The sequence below is a fragment of the Vombatus ursinus genome, unplaced genomic scaffold, assembly GCF_900497805.2.
Source record: "Vombatus ursinus unplaced genomic scaffold, bare-nosed wombat genome assembly UNPS02014822.1, whole genome shotgun sequence".
In the NCBI taxonomy this organism is placed as follows: domain Eukaryota; kingdom Metazoa; phylum Chordata; class Mammalia; order Diprotodontia; family Vombatidae; genus Vombatus; species Vombatus ursinus.
The window spans coordinates 4,930,529-4,951,671 of record NW_020954600.1 but is presented as its reverse complement, the minus strand read 5'-3'; the positions used below and the strand labels follow the sequence as shown (position 1 = coordinate 4,951,671).

Genomic DNA, 21,143 nt, shown 5'->3' with positions numbered 1-21,143 from the left:
CAGGGTCACACAGCTAGTAAGTGTTATGTGTCTGAGGCTGGATTTGAACTCAGGTCCTCCTGAATCCAGGGCCAGTGCTGTATCCACTGTGCCACCTAGCTGCCCCTTCAGTAAGACATTTTACAAAGTATTTCCTGACACCCTTGAAAATATGTGATATTGATGGTAGTGGTGGGTTCGCGGTTGGCAGAGCAAGCTTACCTATCAGTGTCCTCGAGGGAGGTGTCCAGTGGTATGCCACGAGGCTCTGTACTTGACAGCTCTGTATCTTCTTTAACATTTTAATCAGGGAGTTGGATGAAGAACATAGAAAACTCATTTTTCAGATGTACAGAATTCACAAAGCTGAGAATAATAATTTTTTTAGTTATGAACATAATAGACTTTATATTTATTTTCCTTCCCCTTATAATTTTCAAAAGCAACATACAAAACCTAACAATTTTCACCACTGAATGTCTAACATCCTGTTAAACATCCCAGTGCACAAGGTTTTACATTTTTGACTTTAGATTTCAATAGCCTTACGTAAATAGGCTATCAATGAGAATTTCATTTTCAAGCAAAAGTGGGAATGTTAAAACAACCCAAAAAGTGAAGAGAACAGCAAAAAGCATATAGCTTACAGATAGCCACCCACCCTAAAATCCAGTGAATATTTTCCAGTCGGGAGGAAGATCATTCTTAAGGGTTAGGAAAAAAATAATAGTCGTATTTGGTGACCTTGGTGCTGGAGAGTACTGAGGCAATTGATTGATAGCCTGATATTAACCATAGAAAGACCTGTTATTCTGCAGTATATAATAAACAATGCCTCTAGAAGGAATCTAGAAAGTGTAATTAAAGAGAACGAATTCTTGTGTCAGAAACTGAAGACCTTAAGGGATACAGGTAATGACTGCATCATTGCCACTAAAGACAAAGGCTTTGGAAGAGAGGTGAAAATCTGAGAAGTGATTAACTGGTTACAAATATGGAGGCTGAAAATGGGATGTGTATTTCCCAACTGAGGATGAAATATAGAAATTGTGGATTTTTGCCAAGGATAAAAAGAGAAGATAGTAAGCACATACCTTCTGAGTTCAAATCACAAGGTCCAGAGGAACTACATCATAGGGTCCTGAAATAGCTGGCAGATACAGTCTCTGAGCCACCATCAGTGATCTTTTGAAGAATACAGAGAACAAGAGAAATGGCATAGTACTGGAGAGGAGCAAATGTTTCAGTTTTTATTAAAAAAAAAAAAAGGAAGAGAATGAAATCTAGAAACCAAGCTAATGAGCCAGACTTTGATTCCTGGCAAAATTCTAGATTGTGTTTTAAAGATGTAGTTGATTAACATCTAGAAAAGGAAGCAGTGATCCCAAGGAAATCAGCAGGGCTTTACCAAGAAGAGATCATGCCAGACAAACCTATTTTTCCTTTTTTAATAGGGTTTTAAACTGGTGGATCAGGGGAATGTTATATCTGTAGCATAACAAGATTGTAGCAAAGCACTTAGTGAAAAGTCCATTGTTATCCTTGTGGAAAATATGGGGGATACGGGAGAGATGGTTATCTAGTTAGATGGATCCCAAATTGGTAGAATGGTTAGACCCCACAGAGTAGTCATTAATGACTTGAAGTTAACTTCAAGGAGGTAGAGTGTGGCACAATTCTGTCATTGGCCCTGTGCTGATTAATAATTAAGACTTTTAAAAGTAACTTGCATAAAGGTATAAATGACATGTTTATCAAATTTACAAATGATAGGAAGTAGGTAGAAACACTGAGTAACAGAATCAGGATCCAAAGGATTTTAGGAGGTAACAACAATGAATCTAATAAGAAAATTCAGTAGGAATTAATGTCTTACACTTGTATTCAGAAGATCGACTTTTTAAAAATTTTTAATTTATTGAATAAAATAAACATTTCCAAACATGCCACAATAAAAAAGACGATTGTACATGAAACCGCAAATCTACTGTGCACAACTTGCTCTTCTTTTTTTTTTGTAGGTATTTAATACATATTTATTATTTGATTGATTCTGAGCTTCATCATTTTTCTTACAATGTTATGTTATGCTTCACATTAATTTTCTATTGTGCATCCTTACTTCCATCTTCTCTGTATCTATTTTCAAATTTAATTTAAAATTAGAAATTGGTTGGTGAGATTACTATTCATCCACTGGATTTCTCAATTGTGAAATATGACAGCTTCTTTTTTTTTTCTTATGTCGGTTCTTTTTTTTCTTTTTTTATTAATTTATTTTGATTTATCAACAAGCACTTCCATAAGTTTTGAGTTTTAAATTTTTCTCCCTCTCCTTCCTCAAGACGGCACACCATCTGGTATAGGCTATACATATACATTCCTATTAAACATATTTTCATCTTAGTCATGTTATAAGGAAGAATTAGAACCAATGGAAGGAACCACAAGAAAGAGGAAACAAAACAAAACAGAAGGAAAAAAAAGAGCAAATAGTGTGCTTTGATCTGCATTCAAATTCCATAGTTCTTTCTTTGGATATAGATAGCATTTTACATCATGAGACTTTTGGAGATGTCTTAGATCCTTGCATTGCTGAAAAGGGCTAAGTCTGTCAAAGTTAGATATGCCCTTTATATTTAATTTGGGTATTTATAATAGACAAAATAACTTGTTCACTTAAAGTCATTCTTAAAACAATATTGCTGTTACTATATACAATGTTCTCTTGGTTCTGCTCATTTCACTTTTCATTATTTCCTGCAAGTCTTTCTATGTTTTTCTGAAATCAGTGAGCTCTTCATTTCTTATAGACCAGTAGCATTCCATCACAATCATATACCACAACTTGTTCAACCATTTCTCTAATTGATGGGCATCAATTTAAGGAAAAATCTATTTATACCAATACTTTCAAGTATTTTAATAGAAATTAGTGTTGAATTTTATCAAAAGCTTTTTTCTGCATCTATTGATATGATCATATGATTTTTTTCATTTCCACTTCCTTAAAACATTCAGGACTGTGATGATAGAATCTGAAAGATGCTGACTCCACTGTCCCTGGTGACAGAAGGAGTTTAATATAAAAATTTCTGCAGATCTTTTCTATTTTTTGTCTTTTTGTTGTCCTTCCAGTTCCATCCTTAAATGCCTTGGGGTTGACTTTACTTGGTTGTGCCTTTCCCCAAGCTTTCTTTAAGTATATTTTTCCTTCTGCTGTCTTCCCCTGTTTTGCAAGCCAGTACAGTTCACAATGTTCTGTCATGCTCTCTGTAAAGCAGGTTATATTCTAAGCCAAAAATTTTTTGCATTTGGCTGCCATCTCTGTCTGCTTGGGAAGGAAATCAAGTGTTTGCTGGCCAAGGTGATTTTTAAGCTCCAGGTTTCCTCATTACAGCAATTGATTTATATCAATTAAACTTCTATGACAAATTGTCATAATCCTTGTTGGCTTCTCTTTCTTGATCTATTTTTCATATTTTGGTTTTGCCATTGAAACATCCTTGGATGTTTCACTAGGTCAGGTTGTAGTTGTTGAAATTCCATGCCATGTCTCTTCCTTAGTGTTGCATAGGAGCTAAAAGAACTGATGCCAACTTAGGCATAATGTCCAGAATGAGCCAAGGGACAGCCATGCTGCATTTTGCCCTAGTCAGAGCATATTTGCAGTGTTGTGTTAAATTCTGGGTAGTACCACATTGGAAGGAAACACATCTATAAGCTGGAAATGGAGCAGAGGATAGAGATCAGAATGTGGAAGGTCTCCAATATCATGCCATGTGAAGATTAGTCAAAGGAAGTGAGTGCTTAGTTTGGAGAAGGGATGACTTCAAGGGGCCCTGCTAAATGTGAGTTTTCATGGGGGAAGAGGATTAGCTTTGGAATAATAGTGGAATACATAGAAGTTTCAGAGAAACAGATTTAGACTTGATAGGAGGAGAAATTTCCTAAAAATTAGGTCTCTAATCATGGAAGATATCACTCCAAAGATAATGAATCTCCAATCTCTTGCCCTGTTTCAGAAGGTCTTCAATCTAGAGCAAGATGACCACCTTTCTGGTATGTTGTAGAGAGCATTCTTGCTCAGGTATGACTTGGGAGTTTCTTCTAACACTGATTCCATAAAAATCTATGAAATCAGACTTGATACCTCAGCACTGAAAGCCATTCTCTTACAGGATTATCTATGGCCATTTCCAGGAGATATTTTGGGATTATTCCTGTTTCCCTTGTTGCTTGATCAAGATCTTTGCCTTCCCCTTCCCCCCATCCCTAGCTCTCTATCCGCTATATTATATTGCTTCTTTGATTTGAAAAATAGTTATATAAATGTATGTGTATGTGTGTGTACAAGACATAATCCTTAGTCTGTGGAAGCTATGTCTTTGTATCTTTATGTTTTTGTTTTTGGTTTTTTTTGTTTTTTTTTTTTAAGTTTTTAGGCAATTGGGGTTAAGTGACTTGCCCAGGGTCACACAGCTATTAAGTGTCATGTGTTTGGTCTGAGGCCGGATTGGAACTCAGGTCCTCCTGACTTAAGGGCTGGTGCTCTATCCACTGCGCCACCTAGCTGCCCCGTATCTTTATGTTTTTGCATGTTGATTTGCAGACCCTCTTATAAAAATTCCCCAGGCCCGACCCCCCTTCTTGGCCCACAGGATGCTAACCATTGTCCTATGTAGTTAACATTCTGATTGCACCAAGACAATTGATTTTGCAATGACATCTCCATTAATAAGTTGTGGTTTCCTGTTTGTTGATGGTCAGTTTTCATTTTTTGTGATGCCATCCAGTGCCTGTCAGGTTCAGTATCTTCAAACTCTCCTATTAAAGGATAGCTTCTGTATAACCTCTATCAAATTGCTTACCATCTCAAGGAGGGAGGAGGTAAGAGGAGGAGGGAGAAAATTTGGAACTTAAAAAATGTTTTAAATAATGTTAAAATTGTCTTCACATGTAATTGGGGAAAAAATAAAATATGTAACTTAAAAAAAATTTTTTTAAATTTTAAAAAGAAGCTATCAAGAAAAAAACCGTACATTAACATAAAAAAGGATACATTCATAACATGAAGGCATGAGGCTTTTGAATCCTTTCTCCTTCATTTCTAAATCCTGAACCAGATTTTTCAGTGTATTTATTGCTCTCTTCCCCGCATTCATCTTGAGCATAGAAGTCACCAAATATCAGTAAATGTTGATCATTAGAAGAATTGTCTTCAAGTCTTCATAAAAATTTCTCAACTTCTTCATCCTTTGTGGCAAATGTTGGTGCATAAGCTGACATTTTCTTTGTGATGGTCCATTTGCTTATCACCTAATCAACAAGCATTTATTAAGTGCTTACTATGTCAGAAACATTGTAAGTCTAGGGATTCAAAGAAAGGTTGAAACAGGTCTGCCCTCAAGGAGTTTGCATTCATATGCTCATTTTATGAGCCCTCCAAGGAGAAAAGACCAAGTGCCCCATGAAATGATATTTCCTGTAACCTTCGAGCACAGAATGAAACCATTTCCTCCAACTCTTTCATCCAGAAGAAGTCCTTTCAATTAAACTGTACCTTATTTACTTCTGGGCTTATTTACAGTGATGGGTGTTATTTACTTCCTGCAAAAGTAGAGTCATTCATTCATTGATGGATGGCCAAAAAATACCCTAATAAATTGGACAGATAGAAGATGTAGGAGAACCAAATTGACAGCAGTTCATATAGTAAAGACTTGAGAGTTTTAGGTGACCACAAGCACCATATGAGCCAGTGAATGAATGAAGTTTTATTTTTAACAAGAGCTTGTTAAAAATAATAAAACTTCATTCATTCATAAAATGTCGTGTCTAAATCTGGGGTCCCATGAAGTTGGATGGGGAAAAAATTACATCTTCATTTTCACTAACCGCTAACTGAAGTTTAGCATTTTATTCAGTTATTTTAAAACATTCTGAGCAGTCCATAGGTTTCACCAAACTGCCCAAAGGGTCCCTGACACAGAAAAAGTGAAGAACCCCAGTCTAGACCAAGGGAGATAATGGTTCTCTTGTACGTTCTGCCACACAGACCACATCCAGAATACTGCATTCCTATTGGGACACCACATTTTAAGAGGCACATTGTAAATGAGAGCCACGTTGGCTAAATCCCGATGGCCTTTCCTCAGTCTTCCTCCTTCTTCATTGCTTGGTGTTGTTTGATGCTAATGACCCCTCACTCATCCTGGGAGGTCTCTCCTGTCTGGGTTGTTGTGATATTATTCTCTCTTAGTTCTCCTCCCTGTCTGATCGCTCCTTTGCTGGATCACCATCCATAACTGTACCCCATGGGTCTGGCCATGGCCCTCTCCTCAGTTCCCATGGGTGAGATTCTCATCTTTGTGCAGATGGCTTCCCAATCTGCCTATCCAGATCTTATCTCACTAGACACCAGTCACACATCATGGGATTATAGACACAGAGATGGAAGGGACCAAAGTCCATCGAATTCAAACCTTTCATTTTACAGATAAGGAAACTGAGACCTAGAACAGTTTAAGGCTTACCCAAGGTCACATGGGAAGTAAGCATTACAGGTAGGAATTGGACTCACCTGCTCAATCTCTAGGACCCAGCACCATCTTGCTTCCCACTAACTTGTAGCTATTCACTGCCCCTGAGTGCCACACAAGCATCCCAGATTCATCACATCCAAACACAACTCAGTATCTTCCCCCGTGACCCACCCCTCTTCTAAATTCCCTTCTGTTTGTGCAGGATGCCACCATCCTTCCAGGTACACAGATCTACAGCTCCAGAGTCATCATCAACTCGGAATTCCCCTTTCCCCTTCCCTCTCTCCCACTGCCAATGAGCATGGTGTAGTGGACAGAGCAGTAACATACATGAAGCCTAGAAAGGTGGGCGAAAGGCTGATTGTGGAGGGCCTTAAGAGCCAAGCTGTGGAGGTTGCATTTTATCCTGAGGTAAAAGGGGGCCACCAGAGTTTCTTAAGCTGAGAGAATGGCAGGGAAGAGAGGGGTGTGAGAACATGGTGACACTTGGGCATTAGGAAAATTATTGAAGTCTCAATCTATATGTGACCTGCCCATGCTCCCATTTAGTCCCCACCCCCCATCCTTGTCCACTGTAGCAACATGGAGATATTCCTAAGTGTTTGTAGTAGCAAAGTACCCCACTGAGCCAAAGACTTGCTTTCTAGCGACCTCATTTGAATTCCTTCACATTCTTGTGTTTTGCACTGGAATTCCTTTCAGGAAAGGCCTGATTCTTTGATTTATTCAGACCATGACCCATGGAAAATACCCTGGCCTCCCAAAATGGTACCAGTGAGAGGTAGTAATACTCTTCATTTGAAAGCCTCATTACCTCCCACTCTGCTGTATTCCTGTAGAGAAATACCTGCCTGTAGGCAGAGTTAGAGTTGCTTTAAATATGATTCATTCCCCACCCAAACACACATACCCATGTCCCTCAGTTGGAGAAAGAAGGTTGAATTTGGAGCCATGGGCCCTGGGTTCAAATCCTTGTTCTGCCTCATTATACCCCTATGATCCTGGGCAAGTCACTAAAACTCTCTGGGCCTCAGTTTCCAAATCTGTAAAACAAAAGCATTGGACAAGCTCACCCTTCCAGTGCTATAGGCTACATAGGTTAGCCTTCCTTTTGTTTCATAGCCCTGCAGACTCTTCCTGTGGTGTGTACTTACATTCTAATTTATGTCATATTTTTCTCTGGACGTATCACCACTGCCCACTAGATTATAAACTCATGGAAAGTAGGGAACATGCCTTATTTATCTCTGTTGTCTCCCCCAGCACTTTGTGCATTGTACCTAGGCAATTACAAATATATGTATAAAATTGAATAAGTGATAGGTTTGGTGAGGGTGCATGACATCAATGGATTTCTCTTTTCCCTCACGCAGATTACCCTTAAATCAAGAGCAGGGATTTCTCACCCACCCTTGCTTGAGTCAGAGGCTGGAGCCATTGGACAACCTTTACTCCTGGCTCTTTACCCAAGATTTGGTTAGAGGTTCCAGATGGGGGGGATTCAGAAGAGCCTTCTCCTCCACAGCCTGCCAGCTGGGTCGAAAACCATCCCCAAGGCCCAATCCACTCTGTGGTCTTGCTCCTCGACAGAGGTATTGACTTGTCTCATCTGTCTCCTCCCAGGGAAAAAGCATGATTACGAAAGCCTGGGGTGGCCAAGCCCCGATGAATGTGTAAGGCTCCGTCGGGTGGAACTCACCACTGTGGCTAGCACCTGGCTCGCTGTCTCGGCCAAAAACATCGAGTAAGTATCACACTGTGACCACTGTCACATTTGGCTCTTCCATCCAGTTGGCCTCAGGGATGGCTGTCCTCACTGGGTGTCACCGGCAGATCTGCTGCTTGCGATTCCTGGCCCAGGGATACCTGGGCACAGATGAACTCAGCCAAGATGCTGCCCCAGAAATCTACTTTGGTTTCCAGCGTGTGATGCTAAGTCCTTTCTCTCATAATCCCTCACAGACTGACCTGAAGTAATAGAAAAACTTCCTTGAATCTCACTGAAGGTCAGATCCTGCCTTGTAGGAAGCACAGAGCTAGGCATTTTTTGCTGACTTGAACAGCAAATACCGTTCCAAAAACTCATGCTCACTAATCTACAAAATGTATTTCATTATATTAGTGCTTAGCACACTGTTTCTAAAGCCAGAAATGTGTCTCTTCATTCATCTGACTGTGTGCAACCACTGTGCTAGGCATGGGGGATACCACTAGACAAGCATTAATTAAGCACCTACTATGTGCCAGCCACTGTGCTAAGTGCTGGGGTTACAAAGGAAAACAAAAAACCACTGCCTACCCTCAAGGAGCTTGCATTCAATAATGGACACATGTACATAAATAGTTATGTACAAGGTACACACAGTATGGATATGAGGCACCAGCAGTTGGGGAAACTAGGAAAAGTCTTAAAGGAAACAAGGGAATCTAGAAGGGGAAGTTGAAGAGGAAATACATTTGAAGTTTTCGTGGCAAAGATCCTGAAGTAGTTTGCCATTTCCTTTTCCAGCTCATTTATAGATGAGGAAACTGAGGCAAACAATGTTAAGTGACTTGCCCAGGGTCACACAGACAGTAAGTGTCTGAGGCCGGATTTGAACTCGGGAAGATGAGTCTTCCTGATTCCAGGCTCTACATTTTATGCACTATGGCAGCACCTGGCTGCCCCTTGTGGTTATGTGACCTGAGGGCGAAAGGATTCCTTCCTTACCTCTTGGTGCCTAGGTCCTTGGAGGCAGGCTCTGTGTTGTGACTGAGGGGAAAGGCATCCTCTTGTAATGATCTTCCATTTACCAACTCCTCTGTAAAGAGGGAAGGGCTGGAAGGAAACAGAACTTGTGGAAGACTCCAGCACCTCATATAGCATGAAGATAAAATTAGGAATCGTCACTAAAGCTGAGAACTCCCCGGCTGCTTTAGTTTTCCTCCTAACCTATTCCTGGTGAATCCCTCGCTTCCCTGGAGACAGCTCAGATGCCTCCTCCATGTGGAGCCTTTCCCAGTTCCCAGGCTGCTGGTGCTTTTCCCCTAAGGCCCTCTCAGTTACTCTGTGTGTGTCTTGCACATTCCTTTGTATGTGTCATCCACCCGGCCACCCCCAGTAGAATGGGAGATACTCCTTTCGGACTTTGTATCCCCAGTTTTAGCACAGTACCTGGTACACAGTGGGTGTTTAATCAATGCTTGTTGATTGATTGACTGACTGACTGATGACGCACGCCACCTTGCCCCTAAGGCTCACCACATGACCTGCTTTGGTTTTCCACGTTTCAGCATCACAGAGCACATAGACTTTGCTACGCAGCTACAGGAGCCAGCCATGGAGCCCCTGTGCAATAGCAACCTCCCCGCCAGCATGCACACCTTGGACCACCTGCACGGGGTGGCCAATCGCGCCAGCCTGCACTACACGGGCGAGAGTCAGCTAAAAGAGGTGAGCTTGGCATTGGGGGAGGACGATGGGAAGAAGTAGGGTTCAGACAGCCTTCAGCCTTCCCCACCTGAGGCTCCTCAGTAGGAGTACAAGTGGGCAAGGGCCAGCTTGTAAAATTATGTCCTCTTGTCTATCACCTGCCCTATTTCAGGCCCAGCCTGTCTCTGTGAACATAGACTCCTTCATGGCTGGGCAAGAGGGCGGGGAGACTAAGGTGGGTAAGACCTAACCTGGCCATCGGCCAAGGAGGTTTTGGAAAAATGGCAGTGGCGGTGAGCCTCTCTTTGGGCCTTTTTGGTCAAATGGAACCATGGTAACCTAGCCTTACCCAGGACACTTTAACAGTAAGACCACGGGAGAATTGGTCTGAATGAATGGATGAATGATATAAGTATTTACAGTGTGACAAGCCCTGTGCTAAGTCCTGGGGGTACAAATAAAAAAGTAAGACAGTCCTTGCTCCCAAGGAGCTCACATTCTAATGGGGCTCCCACAGCTGGGGCCATTTTCCATTGGTCACACAGCTACTAAGTAGAAGAGCCAGGATTTGAATCCAGATCCCTTGGACCACAACCTCTGAGCTCTACCATAGTGTCTCCTCACCACCAGTTTCTCCCTGCCAGGGTCACAGGGCTTTTGCTTCCCTTTCCCATTTTCAATCCTCTAACCCACCATCTCTCTCTCTCCCCATTCCAGGTGCTACAGAATCTTGGCAAAGACAAATACCCCCAGCAGTCATTTGAACAAATTGGCACTCGAATTGCCAAAGTTTTGGAAAAGGTAGGTTACCCAGCCAGGAAGCTGGGAGCATATCCCATGGCTGCTGACTCCCCCCACTGGAAAGCAGCCACTAAAGGGTCTCAGGGCCAAAAGGGTGACACCAATTAACTCAACTCGGAATTTAAAAATTTCTTCTCTCTAGCATCTCGGAGACCTTGGATTGTGATTCCTCCCTGGGTGGTTTTTTTATTTTTCCCAGAATGGGCACTTGCTATGGGCACCCCTATGAACTTGCTAGGGGAGGGGGACAGAAAAATTTTTTAGGACTGTGGTTCTTAACCCAGAATCTGTGAACTTGTTGGGGTTTTTAAAAATATATGTATTTTGATAACTACTTCAACTTACTTAGTTGTTTGTAATTCTATGTATTTCATATTATGCGTTTAGAAACATTATTCTGAGAGGTCTATAGGCTTCACCAAAAGCGTCCATGACACACACAAGAGATGAAGAACCCCTGGCCTAGGGATAGTTCATACTTTGAGGAGGGTAGGTGACTGCCCTTACCCATGGATCCTGCATGGATATTTTCTGTTAGGCAGGTAGGAAAGACACACTTTATAAGTTCTTGTTTTCTTTTTGAAATCTTTAACATCAACACAGGAAGAGACTGGAGGGTTCCAGGTTCTCACCCGACCCCAGCAGGCTCATCACTGCAGAAAGATAAGGAGCTGTGTCCTGGGTCCTCATAAGATCCCACACACGCTGTGCTCCCTATAAAATGGAGAGCTTGGGTGTACTTTGTCAATGCAGTGTGTTTTCCAGGAGTCACCTTCTGCCAACCATTCCCTTTCAGAACCAGACCTCCTGGGTCCTCTCCAGCATGGCAGCCCTGTACTGGCGAGTGAAAGGACAGGGGAAGAAGGCCATCGATTGTCTGAGGCAGGCCCTCCATTATGCCCCACATCATATGAAAGTGAGTACAGCATATTCTGAAAAAAGCCAAGTCAATTTGGGCAACTTTCTGTCTCCTGGTTCGTAAGGTCATCCAATGTGTGCATGTGTCTGTGTGTGTGTGTGTGTGTGTGTGTGTGTGTGTGTGTGTGTGTGTGTCTGTGTGTCTGTGTGTCTGTGTGTCTGTGTGTCTGTGTCTGTGTCTGTGTGTGTCTGTGTCTGTGTCTGTGTGTCTTGGTTTTTCACCTTGTTAGGAATTTCTCTTGTTCTGGGGGGGAGAAGGGAAGATGGTGTTTCTACTTTCCAGGCTTGTGATGTCACCTATAGGAGGAACTCCCTATGTGTAAAATTCCCTCTACCAATGCAGGGGAATAGAGTAATAATGACTTCAGAGTCAGAAGAGCCAGGTTCAAATCTCACCTTTCTTCCTTTCTTTCTGATACTACTTAGGGCAAGTCATTTATCTTCCCTGTACCTCAGGGCATTGAACTAGGTGGCCTCTGACTCTATGAACTTAGTAATTAGACTTCCTTTAGACCTTTAACCTCCCTTCTGCCTTCCCTGCACCTCAGGAAGCTGACAAGATCTCCTCTGTAAGAAATGAGCTATTAACTTTTCATACACTCACTACATTCACAGAGTAGCCAGACAGCTGGTGACTATTCAGTGATGGGTGGCCCTTTGCCCTTCCACTCTAGGAAGCCACTCTGGTTTTCCTCCTTTCCCCAGCCCATAAAGACCCATCATCATCCAATGCACATACCCTAGAGCTGGTCCTGAAGTGGACCCGCTTCCATTGGTTAAGATAAAGTGGATGAGAGTAAGATTCTCTTTGTTCTTGGAGTCGTCACTCAATGATATCACTGTAGACAGACAAACAACGCCTACCATGATGAAGGAAACAAGCCAATTCACTGTCTGTGATAGTAACCCTCTTCTGCCTTTTTCAGTATGCCTCCTCCAGGGTAGTGCATTGGACTTGGACAAAGAACCTGGGTTCAAGTCTGTCCACCAGAATTTACTAGCTGTGTGACCCTGGGTAAATTACTTAACCTCTCCAGACCTCAGTTTCCTCATCTGCTAAATGAAGGAGGTTATATTTGATGGCTTCTAAGATCCCTTCCAATTCTGTATCTATTATCCTGTGACCTTAATACAGTGCCGTGTACACAACAGGTGTTAAGTTAATACTTATTTAATGAACTAATGAACATCGGTAACATTACTTGGTATGGTAACAAGAATCAGACTCCTCTGGTTGAATTCCGGAATGGATCTGATTTCACAGCTTCATCACGCCTTGTTCCACATATACCAGCCAACCCATGAACACAGCAATGTCATCTCAGAGGGGAGAAGACCAAGGATCACACACCACTCCCTCGACAATCAACAAACATGTACTAAGTACCTACTACGTGCTGGGCACCGAACTACAAAGACCAAAGTGTAGAGCACCGATTGCCCTCTAGGAACATAGTCTAATGAGGGAGACAGCCACCACCAAGCTTACAGTGGAATAAAGATACCGAGTAGTTACGTTCAATCAACAATCTATGTAGCAGCACATGCTGTTGCAGAAACCAATCGGGGTCCAAGGCTCTTGGTAGCCAAGGAACTTGATCTTTGCTTTCTATACAGTTAACATAGAATGGGAGGCAACTGAATGTGGGGATTGAGACACTAAAGTGAAAAGGGAAGTTTCTGTGACATTCCTTAGGTGGAGTGACCGTTGGGAGGGAGAGTAATCTTGCGACTTCTCCAAAATCAGGTGACTTACAAGCAGCGGAAGCAGCTTGACAAAATGGTAGATAAAGGCCAAATGGAGTCATTAATGATATTTTTAGTGTGACCCGTGATATGCTCTCCACCAAATCTACTTAACACCACCAAATGATGGCAGTTTCTGTAACCACTAAGTCTCTCTTCTACCAGCACCCCAATGTGCCCCGGGTGGGGAGGTGCCGGCTCAGTAGACCACTTCCCGTGTTCTGATATGAACTCTTCCTCATGTCATGCTGGGAACACTTCCCCTCGCTTTTCCTAGTCTCACTTGCCCCCACTCTCTTCCTCTTAGCCCCACAGTGCCCCAGTGTCTTCAGCTGGTCCCCCCAACCATTAGACCATAGTGAAATGGATGAGGGACTGCAAGTGATAGACCCATTCACCATAATGAATAACTCACATACAAGTCCTGGAGATATGTGCGGCTTGTGGTAGCTAGAGACACCTCCAACAGTGACGTTGTCAAGGACCAGCTCAGGTTGAAAGTGGTAACCCTGTCATCCCCCCATTCCTTGCTTCTTTCCTCTCTCTGCCCAGGATGTGCCCCTGATCAGCTTGGCCAACATCTTGCACAACGCCAGGCTCTGGCAGGACGCCATCGTGGTAGCCACCATGGCCGTGGAGATCGCACCTCACTTTGTCGTGAACCATTTTACCCTCGCTAACGTCTACGTGGCCATGGTGAGTAGCAACAGGGCCATGAGTAGGGAATCTGCCTAACCCATCTGTAGCGGCCCATCTCTTTGGATGCAAAGATTGCTTTGCTTCCTTTTGTCCCTCTTGGTTATGTCTGAACTGGGTTTCATTTTCCTCCTGTGTAAAGTGAAGGGGTGCAATTAGGTCACCTGAGAGGTCCCTTCCAGCTCCATTGTATCATTCCCAGGATTAGTGAGAGGTCATGGTCCTTGCCTTTCCTCTAAGCTGCCAAGATTGAGGCAGGGAGCAAAAAGCCTGTTCCTGGGTTGTAGAAGGTGGGTAGGCAGAGGAGCCCTTCAAATTTCAAACACAGCTTAGAAGGAAAGCCAGCATTTTCTAAATTCACAAGCATAATTAAGATTCCCAATGAAACAGCTCATCTAAGAACCCACAGGTTGGCTTCCGATTTGCCTTGCAGCTGAGAATACTACGCACAGTGGGCACTAACACTTGACAGCTAGGATTCCAGGCCACACAAGGCCAAAGCTTAGGACTGTGACCCTGCCATTCCTTGGAGGTTCTGAAATTGAAAAGTAATGTCTCCAGCTTCACTTCCTCCAATGCTGGCATCTGCCAACTTTTCCTTTCTGGTGTAGGGGCAGGGGCCATCATTTCTGACGTGGTGTGATGTCCTGGCAGTAGAAACTGCCTCTCTCCCCCCAAACCTCAGAGGTTGGGTACATTTCAATTACCCCGAAAGGACACTGAAGGGGGATTGCTGCCACTAGCCAGCGGGACCTTTGAGACGTGGCAGGGGGTGGGATGTTTTTATTTCTCACATTTGGTCATCTGTCCCCCACAGGAGGAGTTTGAAAAGGCCATGATGTGGTATGAGTCAACATTAAAACTGCAGCCTGAATTTGCACCCGCCAAGAATCGAATCCGGACCATCCAGTGTCATTTACTTATGAAAAAAGAGCGACGTTCTCCTTAATCTTCCTCTTTCCTCTCCTCCTCCTCTCTCTCTCTCTCTCTCTCTTTCTCTCTCTCTTTTTCTTTGTCTCTCTCTTCTTCATGCTCTTCTCTTTTTAAAGAAAGAAACCAATCATTGTCCAGTATCTACTCTTACTGAGGTGTGTGATGATAAGCTGGGGGATCAAGACAGGGGGTTTGGTTTGGTCTTTTGATTCCTTTCCCCACTCCCACCCCCTCACCTCCCTGCCTTCCTCTCAGAAAGAAGCATTTTTGGAAACGGTTGTTCCAAACAGAAAATGTAACTAAAGAAAACTGTAAATAACCGAGCTGAGAAACTCCCGGAGATGACACATCCCTAAACACCTTTCGGGTTTTCTCAGTGGTCCGACCAGCTCCCCCCTTATGGAGGGTGGTGGGACAGTCCTGACAATTATCTGCTTCCTAGTGTAGCATCTGTTGGTGGAAATGCAAAAACCCATCCCTATACCAGATAACAAGAAGCCATGTCCAGCTGTCCATCCATTGGAAATTCATGCTTTTACCCAGTCTTGTCCAATTCATGCTGCTGTGTTACAAGCCCAGAGGTAGTTTGCAGGGGGGGGCCGGGGGGGGGGGGGGGGAAAGTGATTTAAAAAACAAAATCTTGAAAAGAAAAAAAAAACATTAGGAACATCCAGCCTTTTGTAATGTTATTTATGTTGGGGGGTGGGGTGGGAGGGAGGGACCAAGACAAGGAAAATCAGCGATGTACAACATCTAAACCATTTGTATTTTGATCACAAAACACAGGGAAGCCAGTAAGTTGAAATCTTACCTAGGAGGTATTTACATGTATGTGTGTAAATATACATATATGTATGTACATATATACATAGAGATGTACATCTACAACTATGTATGTATGTATGTGTATGTGTATATTTGCAGACCTGTGTCTGTTTTACTGATTTTTTTGTTCACTGTATTACCCATCTCAGAAAAGGGTACAAGTGTAAACTCCCTGTCTCTGAGGCCTTCTGACTTAATGCTACTCCAGGTGAGCTGCCTAGACCTATTCAAATCTAAATCAAGCTTTTCCCTTTGGTCCAAAGAGGACCAGAGCCTCCCAACCATGTGAAATCTACAAGGGCACATACTGAGAACAAAAATAAAAGCTGTTTATGAGCAAAATACGGATCGGGTCCCTTCGTGGTGGTCTTTTGTTTTGTTTCTTTTCCTTAACCCCAGATTAATTGGGTACAAACAAGCCCCAGCTTTAACTCTGAACTGGACCCACAAGACCTAAAACATCTCTTTCCTTCTTGTCCACAAAAAGAAAGTGAGAGCCAGACCAGACAGTGAAGCAGTTCCGTGGTCCCGTTCCATGGTCGACAGACTCATCATAGTGACATAGTTAGCTGGTAAAGATTCCCCTTTCCTTTCCCCAACCCCACATCAGCAGATATAGAGGGTTTTTACACATAGTTGACATTCACACCAAAGAATCATCTTAAGTCACAAAAGAAAACCCTTCCTGTCTCAGTTCTCTCTCTTCACTGTTCCCCAAACGCCACTGTGTATTGTGCACTGACCAGCGGGACCTTTGGTGACACCCCAGGAAAGGTTAGCACTTGGGTTCTCCCTTGAGGATGAAGACCCCAATAAAACCTAAGGTTCTGGGAAGACTTCTAACAGACTCCAGTCAGCTGGAAGTCTAGAGCTCCCTCTTACTTAAGGGATGCATGAGGTCATGTCCTTGGGTTCTCCCTCTGCTAGGCAACAATCCCACTACTTAGCAGGCAACCTTCTCTCTGGAGTTCCTGCAGCCTGTCTCGTGATGAGTCTGGGTTTCACTTGGCCTGTCCTTGGCCAAGGGGCATTCCCTACAGTAGGCCTACACCTGAGGTCTTTGTAGATTGTTGGGGAATGTCAGAGTTGGTGTAAATTTTGAGAAGCTGAGTATACGCTCCCTCCTCTACATGACCCAAGTGAAGGCTCTCCATCGCTCACCTAGACTACTGCTTTAGCCTTTTTAAAACTTAAATTGTTTTTTTTCATTCAATGAAAATCTGCCTTCTTTCCCTCCTGCTTTCCTCCCCTTCCCACATTGAGAAAAGAAGGAAAACTTTTTAAAGCATGTTACAAATATGTACATATTCCTGCATTGGTCACATCTAAAACAGATGTCTCCATCTGCTCTCTAGAATCCATTACCTCTCCGTCAGAAGGTGGGTGGCATATTTCATCTGGAATCATGGTTGGTCATGCAACAGAGCCTCCTAACTGCTTTCTCTGTCTCAAGTCTCTCCCCACTCCATCTACCCTTACTCCACTATCAAAGTCATTTTTTAAACCTCGTCAACCCCCCTGCTCAGGGAACTCTTACCGCCGGGACCAAATATAACCTCAGTATATATAACATATACCCTCCCATCTTGAGCGCTGGTGCTCTTAGATTTCCTCCTCTTCAAACACTGGCCCAGCTGCACAGGGCTTCCTGCAGTTCTTCTGACGTGATGCGCCATCTCCTATTGTCGTGAGTTTGTACTGGCTGCCCCTGGGGAGGAGACTTCACCTCCACTTCTCAGTTTACCCAGACTCAGCTCAAATCCTGCCTTCAGCAATAACCCTCTCTCAGTCCTTCTACCTCTTTTAACACCTTCCCTCAGATTATTCTCCCTCTGCTCTGGCCAGAACATAGCATGAGTATCAGTGCTTAGCACAGTGCCTGGCACATAGTAGGTGCTTAAGAAATGTTTATTGACTGACTGATGAGGGAAGGGGAATAATGTGCAATAAGTGTAGAAAGTGGCTGGAGCCAGATTTTTAAGGGGAGAGCTCTAATTATTAGGAATTATTCCCTGACAAGCTTACATTTGCCTCTGTGGCTTCCATACCCATTGCTCCTAAATCCTCTCTGTCATCCCAAAGAGAACAAGCAGAACCCCCTCTTCCACAGCTAGCTGCTTAAGTCAATGAAGAGAGCATTGGATCTGCAGTCAGGAAAACCTGAGTTCAGATCTTCCCTTAGCTACTTAGTAGTTGTGTGACCTTGGACAAGCTACTTAACCTCTCTGCCTCTGTTTCCTCCTCTGAAATGAGGATAATAATAGACCAGGGTGGTTGTGAGGATCAAATGATTTTGTATTTGTGAAGTGTTTCACAAAGTATAAAGGTGCTTCACAAATGACAGCTATTAATATTAGGAAAGGAAGGAGCACCAAATTTAATGGGATATACGTCAGGGTAATTCTCTTGTGGCTCCATTGACCATCCCTGTAGCTACCCCACCAAGACTCTTCCTCAGCATCATTCCTATTTATGTTGTCTCCCCTGCTAGAATGTAAGGTCCTTGAGGGCAGGATCCCAGCTTTTGCATTTGTTTCCCTAGTGCTTAGCACAGAGTAAGCTCTTAATAAATAAATAAATAGATAGATAAATAAATAAATGCTTTTTTTATCCATAGAATCTTAAATTTAGAACTAAAAAGAAAGAAGTCATTGAGTCTACTCCCTTTATTTTCTAGAGAAGGAAGCAGGATAGCACACTTGGTAAATATCCTAGTGGGACAATTTGGTGGTTTTGATCCCACCTCAAACACTTACTGTCTGTGTGACCCCAGATAAGTCATTTGATCCTGCTTGCCTCAGTTTCCTCATCTGTCAAATGAGCTGGAAAAGAAAATGGCAAACCACTCCAGTATCCTTGCCAAGAAAACCCAAAATGGGGTCACAGAATCAGACATGATTGAAAAAAACAACTGAATACATACACATACGCGCACACACACACACACACACACACACATGCTCTACTAGGGCAGGCAATTTTCACTCAATGACCAAGTGCTTAGCAAATGCCACCTGTGGGCCCAATACTGAACCAAGCACTGTGGGGGGTAGGGAAGTATAAAGATGTGGTCCTTGCCTTCAAAGAGATCAGTTTCAACAGTTTAGTTTGAAAGAAGTCATTCAAGTAAAGTGCAAAGATTGAGATTGAGAGATTGAGAGAAAGAAGGCCTGAGTCCATCCTTAGATGAGTAAGGTCAGAATTCCCTGGACTGGCAGGTGGTCCAGGCTTCTCTGAAAGCAGTGAATCTCCACCCCCACCTGAAATGTGGAGGGAGGGATACTGTAGTCATTCATAGCTAAGCTCCCAAATTCTGGCCGCCCCCCCCCCCCAGCCCTGGCCACCCTGGCCCCCTGCCCTCCCAGTTAGCAGAGGAAGTGGTGTCTGGACTGAAATCCTGCAAAGCCTTTCCTTTTCAAAGTCGACAGCCAGCTGCTGGACTCCATGCTGGAACACCAAATATGTTACAAGTTCTCCTTTGTGTCTGGACCCTGAATTCCAAACCCTGACTCTTCCTGGGGAACCTTGTACTTTGAATAGACAGCTCTAATAGTCCTCTCCCTGGCCAGAGACGGTGTGGTGTAGTGCAAAGACAGAGGGCGATTACCATCTTTGCTCTGATACCGAGTGTCTGGGCAAGACCCCTCCTCTCTGAGCCTTGGTGTCCTCTGTGAAATGGAAATAATTACACATGCACCACCTACATCATGGGTTTGCAGGGAGGAAAGGGCTATGCCAAGCACGATTTCAATATGAGCTGTTTTTTTTTTTTTTTTCCTGCTCTAAATCATAAACAAGAACTTTTATAGTGGTACTCGTTTTCAGAGGACCAAGGTCTTTAATTCAACTAATCAAAAAACATTTATGCCAAACGCCCTTCCTTATGCACCCTGAAAGTACCCAGGAAGATGTCCCTTGACTCTGAAAGGAGGCTGAGACCCAGTCCTGGTAGTGCAGCGCCCCCCCCCCCCAAAAAAAATCCAACCCAAGGCATCAGCAAGACTGCTGAGCTCTATCCTATTGTGAAGGTCCTGGGGTTTTGTAGGTGGGCCTCTTTTTGTACCCCTGATGCTTGAGCCCCTGTACCTAGAGAAGGGATGGTTTGAGAGAGCAGACATCATCAGAATGGTGTGGGCGGCGCCTGGCAGAACTGGCCCCGGCTCATTTTTCAAGGAGAGGCCCATTGCTTTTCAAATCCTGCAGGTGGCATCTGGACCTAAGGATGAGCATTCGTGGGCCGAGCCTGGGCAGCCCAGGTGGTGATGCCTCTGTTCTGACAAGAACCAACAGTGTCCTTGAGGAGCAAATATGAAGAAACAAGGTGCATTGGGGGGAGGAAGCTGGCAAGTGATAAATAGGGAAACTGACAGGTCAAACGGAAGGTTGCCCCTGCACTTTCCAACCTACCTCCCCATCCCTTGCCCTCACCCTGCCTCACAAATCCCTCTTGCTCCTTGGGTCCCCTACATCATCCATCCTTTTGAGAAAGAGTCCTTTCTCCCTGCAGCTGAAAAAGACTTGGCATTTAAGGCTCAAAATTATAGAATCAGATCGAGAGCCTGAGGGAGCCTCAAAGACCATCTACTCCACACACACCCATTTTTACAGATGAGGAAACAGGTCCAGGGAGCTTCTGTGACTTGCTTCAGGTCACAAAGATAGTAAAACAGGCTGGATTTGAGCCCACATCCTCTGACTTCAGAACGCCAGTGTTCTCTCCACTGTGTGACCCTGCCTCCTAAGAATTGGCCAGGGTCACCCAGAGTATGTGTCAGACAGAGAAGGGCATGTTCCTGGAGGCAAAACATATGCAAAGTTCTATTTCCCCTAAGGGCAGCTGAGCATTCTCCCCTGTAGCATATGTGCAAACCTGCACTTTATGTAGTTTGGAAGAGGGAAAAACGGTCTTCCCAACCTTGAAAACCCAACCTAGTGACCTCAAGATCACAGATTTAGAGCTAGAAGAGAGTTTAGAAGCCATGAAGTCCACTTCCATGCCTCATTTTGCAAATGAGGGTGATGAATCCCAGAGAAGTTAAGGAGTTTGCCTAGGATCACAGAGGGAGTGAGTAGTGAGTACTCTGTCCTCATTCTCCAAGGAAGGCTAGCTACAGAGTTCATGGGATACACTTGAGGAATTGGGTTGTTCCTTCCCTAATGCCATTGGCTGGAGCCCCACTTCAGTGTATCCACCCCTACACACACACACACACACACACACACACACACACAATTCACCACTAGCCAGTTAACTTTTACAAAGAGATATTTACTTTATAAATTTGGCA

The 21,143-nt window shown here is 43.6% G+C and overlaps 1 protein-coding gene across 1 annotated transcript in view; it reads left to right on the top strand.

Moving 5' to 3' along the window:
* Nucleotides 1-15,627, top strand: part of TTC17 (tetratricopeptide repeat domain 17) — a 123,999-nt gene extending 108,372 nt beyond the window's left edge. The window contains exons 21-26 of the mRNA XM_027837747.1: nucleotides 8,148-8,268; nucleotides 9,798-9,957; nucleotides 10,654-10,737; nucleotides 11,534-11,653; nucleotides 13,954-14,097; nucleotides 14,915-15,627. Of these exons, the coding sequence (XP_027693548.1) occupies nucleotides 8,148-8,268; nucleotides 9,798-9,957; nucleotides 10,654-10,737; nucleotides 11,534-11,653; nucleotides 13,954-14,097; nucleotides 14,915-15,046 (761 nt within the window). The 3' untranslated portion in view covers nucleotides 15,047-15,627. The remainder of the gene's footprint in view (nucleotides 1-8,147; nucleotides 8,269-9,797; nucleotides 9,958-10,653; nucleotides 10,738-11,533; nucleotides 11,654-13,953; nucleotides 14,098-14,914) is intronic.
* The last annotated feature ends 5,516 nt before the right edge of the window (nucleotides 15,628-21,143 follow it).